Source organism: Rhincodon typus, chromosome 3, assembly GCF_021869965.1.
Source record: "Rhincodon typus isolate 14 chromosome 3, sRhiTyp1.1, whole genome shotgun sequence".
NCBI lineage: Eukaryota > Metazoa > Chordata > Chondrichthyes > Orectolobiformes > Rhincodontidae > Rhincodon > Rhincodon typus.
In genome coordinates, this window is record NC_063334.1 from 2,094,761 (window position 1) to 2,104,095 (window position 9,335).

The 9,335-nt window shown below is 38.6% G+C and overlaps 2 protein-coding genes across 4 annotated transcripts in view; one reads left to right on the forward strand and one right to left on the reverse strand.

The window, feature by feature from the left end:
- The window catches only part of tmod1 (tropomodulin 1), an 87,168-nt gene extending 81,093 nt beyond the window's left edge, over positions 1–6,075 (forward strand). The window contains exons 10-12 of one of the 3 annotated variants that reach the window (XM_048593202.1): positions 508–572; positions 1,509–1,548; positions 4,560–6,075. In XM_048593202.1, coding sequence (XP_048449159.1) covers positions 508–572 — 65 coding nt within the window. In that variant the 3' untranslated portion in view covers positions 1,509–1,548; positions 4,560–6,075. The remainder of the gene's footprint in view (positions 1–507; positions 573–1,508; positions 1,549–4,559) is intronic. The other 2 variants (XM_020528406.2, XM_048593196.1) reach the window with 2 other exon arrangements.
- The window catches only part of LOC109928458 (thiosulfate sulfurtransferase/rhodanese-like domain-containing protein 2), a 21,520-nt gene continuing 17,458 nt past the window's right edge, over positions 5,274–9,335 (reverse strand). Inside the window, 5 exon segments of the mRNA XM_048593214.1 lie at positions 5,274–8,004; positions 8,006–8,074; positions 8,494–8,545; positions 8,548–8,586; positions 8,589–8,634. Of these exon segments, the coding sequence (XP_048449171.1) occupies positions 7,863–8,004; positions 8,006–8,074; positions 8,494–8,545; positions 8,548–8,586; positions 8,589–8,634 (348 nt within the window). The 3' untranslated portion in view covers positions 5,274–7,862.

Sequence of the window (9,335 nt, forward strand, 5' to 3'; positions counted from 1 at the left end):
AAACAGCAATGCATCAATTATGAATTTAGGCAGTTTGAGTCAGAATGCTTAGAGTAGACAGCAGTGGAAACAATATATTTTAACAAAGAGCTAACAGCTGGGAAAAATGATTTTTCCACTTTGATCTACAATTAATTTTGTTAAAGTTTGGATGATATCTAGGCAGCAAAAATGCCTCGGCAAGACAAGTCCTTTTGCAGCTCCTCCGTCATAATTGCTCCAGTCAAGCCTCGTTCTCTCATTCTTTGTGGTATAATTGCAAGGTGTCACTGATTGATTCAAACATTTCCAATACACAAGAGTCCTCCGTTCCTGGAAAACTTCAAAGGAAACATAATCTTGGCGGCTTATTTTTTATCAAAAGAAGCCATACCATTCTAACACAGCTGGGTATTGCAGACTTTAAAAGAATGAAATTATGCGTTTCAGCATTTTTAATGAGTTTCTTAGATTCTCGACGGCGTGGTATTTTACAGGTTGTTCTCAACAATTCAATTTTTGTTGCAGCTCGCATTAATCGAGCAGACGGTTCCTGGTCTAGATTCTCAGCTTTGGAACTGGAGGAGATATAAGTATATAGTATTTTTTTGGTTGTAGTCTCCTAAATTGAAACAGCAGTGCTTTACACAGCCTTTCTGCTGGATCTACACCAACTTTTCCCTATCTCTGAGTGCAGTATTATTCCCTTCCTCTCTCCTCCACTGCTTTTTATTCTGCTTTTCTTGCTGACACAACTATTTTTCCTAATTTTATAGTTCTGGATATATTTTTTAAAACGATTGCATTAATCAGCAATTCTATCTCTGCAGCGGCACTTCTTTCTTGTATCTCAACCAATTCCTTTTTCTCAGTTTAAAAATTGTTATCTGTATTTGGTATATATGTTGTCTTTTTAATGAGTTGTAAATTGGCCACATGGGAGCAAATTCACACATTTAGCACAGAAATTAATTGAGGGGAAAAACAAACTTGCACTAAACCTCATTCAGAACTACCATACTTATGCTAACACAAGTTATTCAAAAGCCTACTCTCAAAATTTAGACTACGCCACATGGTAAATAAATCTGTTATGCAGTTCCTACTATCTCTGTTATCTTGTTAATCTCGTACCTTATATTGTTTCAAAAGTTAATTTTTAGAGACCAGACTCCTAACATTGACTAATGCAGGATGGGGGCAACATCAGGTGATCAGGCTCGATTCCCAATGGGTCTAGACAAAACCCATTCTCAATGGCTCCTCAAGTCCACACCCCAAGAAAGCAGCATTTCATGCTGGTTGGGAGTCTCAAAAATTCATCCTGTGCTCCCGTGTCTTAGTGGAATTCTACATTTCTAATGCTTCTAGTCAGGCAAGTGTGCAGCAAAATAAGAATATTCCATCACCTTTGTCCATGAAGAATTTTTCATATTTTGAGAGTGGCCACACTGGCATCTGAATAAAGAAACTACTCGTCCAATCCCCTGTTAAAGCAAGACTCAAACCTAATTCTGTTCTATCTTTAGTAAATACTCCAACGTGTGGAATAGAAAGAATGCCAAATAGGTATGCACTCCATTCACTGAGATATTAACCCATTTCTCAGCTTCTCACCATTTATGCTCTATTTACTGACTAGTGAGTACTGGCTGCGTGTGTGTGGTTGAGTCACAATACTAGCAGACAATATTAAGACTATTCAACATCATTCAGTCAGATGTAAAATGCCGTTTGTTTAACTGTCAGGTTGAAAACATGGTTATAACGTAACAAATGACTCTCAGTATCTTACAAAATATGAAAGAATGAAGCAGTTTTCAGCTGGAACCGGATGGCATTGAGTTTTTGATACTATTTGCTGCCTCTGTCTGGATTGCTGAAGGGAAATCGTAAATTGGACCTGCACGGCATGGGTTTGGACAGATTCAATCCATTTAAAGGCCTTCTACTGTCATTTAGGATCTGGGAGCTCTGGAACCAAGTTCTTAAATCCATTTTGGAATGTCGATAGAGTTATATAGAATGGAAACAGACCCTTCGGTCCAACTCATCCATGCGAACCATAATCCCAAACTAAACTAGTCCCACTTGCCTGTACTTGACCCATATCCCTCCAAACATTTCTTATTCAGGGACTTATCCAAATGTCTTTTAAACATTGTAACTGTAGCCAGCATCCATCACTTCCTCTGGCAGTTCATTCCAAGCACAAACCACTCCCTGTGCAAACAAAAAATGTTGCTCCTCATGTCGTTTTTAAATCTGTCTCCACTAACCTTTAAAAAAAATGCCTCGTAGTCTTGAAATCTACCCCACCCCTCAGGAAAAGACACCTACCATTCACCTTATCTATGCCCTCATGATTTTATAAACCTCTATAAGATCACCCTTCAATCTCCTACGCTCCAGTGGAAAAAAATCCCAGCCTATCCAGCCTCCCCTTATGACTCAAACCCTCCATTCCCGGCAACATGCTCGTAAATCGTTTCTAAACCCTTTCCAGCTAAATGGAGATGTGTAAATGCAAATATTTTGCCAGCATCCAGGGAAACAAAACTTAACTGCGTAAACACCAGGCACTGATTTACCAACACTGCGTAGCCAAAATCAAATATGCAATCAGATTAATGTATAAGCAACAATTTTAAGTAAGAAAAGAATGCGAAAGGAAACCGCTTATAATGCTAAAGACATGACCATGGGGATAATGCATGTGGACAGTCAGGGCACTTTTTCAGAGGTCCAGTTAAGGGATATTGCAGGGAAAGAGTGTTTAGAGCATTTTGCTATGCCATAACCTGAAGAATATCTACTGGCATGAGTTGCAAAAATGTTCCATTCTCTGCCACTGATAAACCTCACCCTGACAATTATTAAACTTCAGTTTGAACGTAAATTTACATTTCCTTTGCGGATGATACAGAAAATGCGCCTTCCAATTCAAAGAAAATACATATTTAGGAAGGAAGTAGCTGTTGAACACCGATAGCAAAGTAATGGATGTTACGTTTGTCTGGACCTACTCTTGGTCAGTTAAAAACTGTATGGAAACATTAAATAAAAATACGTTCTTTGATGGGGGTCCGGTGTATGGTTTAAAGTTCTGCATTTGCTGCCATCAAACCGAAGGAATATAATAAAATTTTTAAGGCTTTTCCACCTGACATAGAAAATTGTTTAGAATTGCTTCTATGTGATGTAATATTTATATTTTGTGATATTACATTGAAGATGTTGAATGTTAAAAATTTTAAATGTGAAAAAAGTTAAAAAGTTTTGCAATTGCACCTTTGAACATAATTGGCAGACAATTCCTTTCAAAATGTTAAAAAAAGATAGTGTGGAATCCGTGGTTTATTGGTTAGGCCTCAGCTTAAGTGTTGTGTCCAAATCTACGCATAAACACTTTAGAAACAATTTCAAGACTTCAGTGAGGCTGCATAGGAGATTTAGAATGTAATGGAACAAAAGGAAACCATTTAGCCCATTGTTTTTGTTTCAGCTCCTTCAGAAAAAAACTATCCAATTCATCACAGTGTCTAATTCTTTTCCCACAGCACTGAAAACTTTTCCTTTTGAAGTGTTTACTCAGTTCCCCTCTAAAAATTTTTTATTCTGCTTCCATTTTCTTTTCAGGCAGTACATTTCACAATAAAATAACTCATTGCACAAACTGAGAGAAAGTAAGAACTGCAGGTGCTGGAGTCAGAGATAACACAGTAGGCCAGGCAGCATCAGAGGAACAGGAAAGTCTGAAGAAGGGTCCTGACCCGAAACATCAACTTTCCAGCCCTCTGACGCTGCCTGGCCTGCTGTGTTCTTCCAGCTCCACACTGTGTTATCACCGCACAAACTTTTTTTTCTCTCATGTCACCTCTGATTCTTTAGCCAATTGCCTTAAATTAATGTACTCCGAGTTCTCAGCCTTCTGCCAGCAGAATCAATCTAACTGAAATTTTTATCATCATTGTACTGTTCTGGGAAATCTTTTCTGTTTGTAAAGTCAAGGATCCTGTATACCTTTTAAAAAGACTTCTCAAGTTGTCCTGCCAAAACATAGTCAGACATAACACTCCCACTCTGTTCCCTAACTTAGTGTGTTCTAGCAGTTGTAACATATATGCTTAAGTTATACTTTTAAAAGGTCAATAATCTGGGATGCAGACAATGTCTGTGACCAAGCAGTACAGAGAAATATTATCAAAAACATATTTTAGAGGGACTAATTATCTGATGGCTATGTATAGACAAGGTACTTTAATTAGCAAAATTGTCATAAATAAGAGTGTATACTATTGCATAATATAGGAGAACAAGTGAAAATCTGTTGAGGCTTGTAGTTGAAGATAATAAATAAATGATAAAATTAGAACACAGGGCCAAAAAGGTTACATTTTATAAGTTTAAAAAAAGCTATAGATTAAAGTGTGGTGAAGGTTCTGTATTGTATTGTTATATATTAAAGCTGTATATTGTAAAATGATGCATTTGTTTAATCTTCCTTATCACCAATGTACATCCTTATTCAATTGAGATCTTTATCATGAATTGTTTATGACGTTATCTGTTCATTTTAGTCAGGCAAAGCCGACTGCAGGGCTTCAATGGCCCCATCTTCCCCAGGTGCCGGACAACTGTCTAATCTGTTTGTGAAGACTTCCTGCCTCTACAGCACACGCCCTATACCGATGGATTCTACATACACCCAAGAGGGCGTCCCCAATTCTCTGCTGTGGCTCCATTTTTTTTCTTTGTGTTATATGATGGGATGATGTATCCAATTGAAGTTTAGTGTGAAGTCCAATGGCAGATGTCTATAGATGTAGCTTGAACAGATTGTGGTGTATTTGTCTGACAGAAAAATAGCAGTATGTGCAGTGCAGAATTATGTTTCAGTTCAGTTTGTGCTGTGTGCTTTGAAGCTTGAAGCCATCAGTTCTAATTTATCCATCAGTTGAGTACATCCCTAAATGGATTATTGGTTGTACCCATAGATACATTGTGCATGTACAAGCTTGCTGTTCTAGGATTTACTGTAGAAACATAGGTAATCCTTTTTATTTATATGATTTGACACCAGAGAATTACCTCCTAGTGTAACCCCGCTGTACTTTCATTGTGGGAAACACAGAGTTCATACATTAACACTGTGGCAATCAGAAATGAAATAATGCACTGCTTCAGAACTGTGTGCATCACCCCTGCTGTCTGCTGATTTTCAGACTTTTCATGTAACCAGCGTCTCTACTGATTTGAGTTACTTATGAAATAAGATTAAAAAAAAAAGAATGTTTTTGTTTTTAAATCAAAATATTTATTTTAGGTAGATTTAAAATCATGGGAATTTATTTAAACACTTGCTTTTTGAGATATCAAATCCGAGGAGATGCAGCGTCTGTTTATTCTTCATGTTACTGCAGATGTTCTCACTGCTGAGAAAGAGAGAGCAGGAAATGACTTGAAATGATTTATTGGCTATATTTACAACGTGCCTTAAAAGTAAAAGTATTTTGAATATCCAAAGTAACCTTTTCAAAGACGTATTTTTAATTAAGCAGAGTCTGTTCTAGTTCAAAACCGAGATCTGTTCAGATTTTGAAAGATTCATCAAAATAAGTTATTGTTTCATTCAATTGGCAAACTCAAGACCAGACTGCTCACACTCGTGGAGCTGTATTCAGCAGTTCACGGACACCAGACTTCTATTTTCCATGAAACCATTTATTTCTAAAGCTGGGACATTTTTTGTCTAAACAGAGAATGAATAATTGATTTATAAATTTCAGACTGATTCCAGAAATTAAACTTTGTGATTAACAGAGCAGGCTTTGCCCAAAGCAGGTGAAAATATTGGTTTTAAATCTACAAAGTTGTGGTTTTTTCAAAAAGTAGAATGTATTGATTCCTGCACTTTATGACAAATAAAGCATCACAATTTTGGGCATTCTGTAGCTTCACATTCTTTGAAAAAGCTCAATAAAAGCTCCTGTGTAATACTGTTGTGCAATAAAGGTAGTGATGTTTTGTTTATCTTTACTTGGAACAGATTCACTTGTATAATATAAAACCCAAATAAATGGCCCTAATACCACAGCATTAGGTATGAGAAAACTTCATTTGTTTCGAAAAGAATTATTTGTAGATACAGGTACCAACCAGGCAGGCAGCAAATGCAAAGGGTTGATTTTGAAGTTTACATGCTATCGACTTGTGGCTCATAGAAGCCCTTCCTTTCGACTATTCCATAGCCATTCGGCTGCAGGAATGTAGTTAGGAGGGAGTCCTCAACATGGACTCCAGACTCCCTGAGGCCTATAGCATCAGGTCAAACATAGATAAGGAAAACTGCTGATTTCAACCTATTGCCTCTCTAAATCAGCATTTCTTCATGTTGAACAGCAATTTAACAAAACACTGAGGTTGGCATGTACTCTGGATCAAGGGCCTCAAAGTCCATCACAAATAATGACTAGGTAGCATCACTATTGACGGAGCTGGCCGAGTCCTAGAGAACTTAAGTATATTTTAAGTGACTAAATATTTTGATGAGGGTAGTGCAGTTGATATAGTTTATATGGTCTTCAGTAAGGCCTTTGACAAGGTCCTATATGGAAGGCTGATCCTAAAGGTAAAGAGCCCATAGGATCCAAGGCAAGTTGGGGAAACTGGATCCAAAATTGGCTTACAGATAGGAGGCAATGGGTGATGGTGAAAGGGTTGTTTTTGTGATTGAAAGCCTATGACCAATGGTGTACCACTGATCAGTGGTACGGTTCAGTACTAGGACCATTGCTGTTTGTTATGTACGTAAGCACCTTGGATATGAATGTAGAAGATATAATTATAAAGTTTGCAGATGATACGAAAATTGGTGGTGTTTGATATTAAGAAGGATGATCTCCGGCTACAGTCTGTTACTGATAATCTGGTAAACTGGGCAGTGTAACAGCAGATGGAATTTAATCCCGATAAGTGTGAGGCGATGTTCTGGGAGGTCTGATGAGGGAAGAATTTATGCAAGGTATGGTATGTCCTTGGGGAGTACCGAGAAACAGAAGGACTTTAGTGTATAAGCCTATAGATCCCTGAAGGTGTCAACACAGGTAGACAAGATGGTGAAAAAGGAATAGGGGATACTTGCCTTTGTTAGCCGGGGTGTAGAATATAGGAGCAAAGAAGTCTTGTGACAACTTTATAAACCATTGCTCAGGCCACCGATGGAATACTATGTGCAGTTCTGGTCGCCACACTATTGAAAGGATTCAATTGTGCTGGAGAGGATGCAGCAAAGATGTTGCCTCAGTTATGAGGAGAGACTGGATAGGTTGGGTTGGTTTTCCTTGGAGAAGAGGCTGAGGGAGGATCTAATTGAGGTATATAAAATTATGAAAGGCATAAACAGAGTAGATTGTGAGAATCTCTTCCCCATGGCAGATGTGGCCAAGACCAAAGGGAATAACTTAAAGGTGCAGAGTAAGTGGTCTAGAGGAGATCTGAGGAAAAGAATTTTCATCCAGAGGGTGGTAGATATTTGGGAATACGCTGCCTGAGAGGGTGGTGGATGCAGGTCTTCTTGCAACATTTAAGAAGGATCTGGACGAGCAGTTAAAGTGCCAGGACATAGGAGGCTATCGACTAAGTGCAGGTAATTGGGATTAGTGTAGTTTAGTGATTTTTGAGAACTTTTGAACAGATTATCTAGTCATTTATGCACTGCATGAAGGATGTGCAAACTGGCTGCCATATTTCCTACATTACCATGGTGACTCCACTTTAAAAGTACTTAAGTACTTTGAAATGTCTTAGCTTATGAAGGCACTGAGGAAATGCAAATCTCTATAGTTTCAAATCTGATCTCTCTTTTTCTGGGTTTAAAAAAGCTAATGTAGGAACAGGACAGGAATCCGCACCCGTTTTTTAGTACATTCACATTCCCCTTTTCTGGTGCGGCCCGAATGTGTTTCAGATGTTGAGTTTTCCTTTTCTTGGCACACAATACAACAGGCTAGAAAACCTTTTTTGACACTGAACACAGGATGAAATAAGCTGACAGCAGTAAAAGGTACTGCAGAGTCTGTATTCATCACAAGGTCTGTATTCATCTACAACAGCTGCACTCTAGAGCAGAAAATCACACGATGAGTTTCGTAAGCATTAGAACTACAAACATGTTAAACAATTAAAAACACTAATTGAAGTACTAACAAACCTGTTGTTGTTTATGATAAATCCATGTGTGGATACCATAGTTATTAATAGTTAGGAGCTTGAAATTGAATGACTTGTAAGATAGTGCTGAAGGAGATTTGTATAAGAGAAACTGCATCTTTGCTGAACTAAGTGAAGCTATATAGAATTCTGCTCAGTTCGCCGAATCTGTTTGAAGAGTGAGACACCCTTAGCTAACATCAAAAATACGTCAGTCTGGTCATTCATTTCATTTACTGTAATAAAGATCAAGAATTATTTTAATGAGTCAGATACAACAACGTTTTAACATTTTATCTGTACTTGCCTGAAATAATATCATCATTGGCAGAGATGGCATAGCAATTGTCAAAACAAACAACTTTCCCCTGCAGAAACCACTTGGAAACTTTTCAAGTATTTGTGAATTCCACCCTTGAGCTGGTAAACTTCCTCACACAAATCCTGAATAACAAACAGCAAATATTTTAACAAACTGTGAAGATATGCATTGCTGAAGTTCAGTGGTGATCATGTAAGTTTTGCTTACTAACAAATTTTTTTTGTTTTGGAATTACTTAAGTATGTAAAAGAGGCCACCTATATCAAGGTTCTCAAATTGGAGTCTACAAAGAAATTCCATGAGTTTTTAGAAATAATTTGAAATGTGAGCTAGAAGGCATGAGTAAATTTCAACCACCACACGAAGCATGGAGTCAGAGTTAGTAGGAACTGCAGATGCTGGAGAATCCGAGACAACAAGGTGCAGGGCTGGATGAACACAGCAGGCCAAGCAGCATCATAGGAGCAGAAAGGCTGACGTTTTGGGCCTAGACCCTTCATCAGAAAAGGGGGAGGGGAAGGGGGTTCTGAAATAAATAGGGAGAGAGTGGGAGGCGGATAGAAGATGGATAGAGGAGAGGATAGGTGGAGAGGAAACAAACAGGTCGAAGAGGCGGGGATGGAGCCAGTAAAGGTGAGTGTAGGTGGGGAGGTAGGGAGGGGATAGGTCAGTCCAGGGAGGACGGACAGGTCAAGGGGGCGGGATGAGGTTAGTAGGTAGGAGATGGGGGTGCGGCTTGAGGTGGGAGGAGGGGATAGGTGGGAGGAAGAACAGGTTAGGGAGGCGGGGACGAACTGGGCTGGTTTTGGGATGCGGTAGGGGG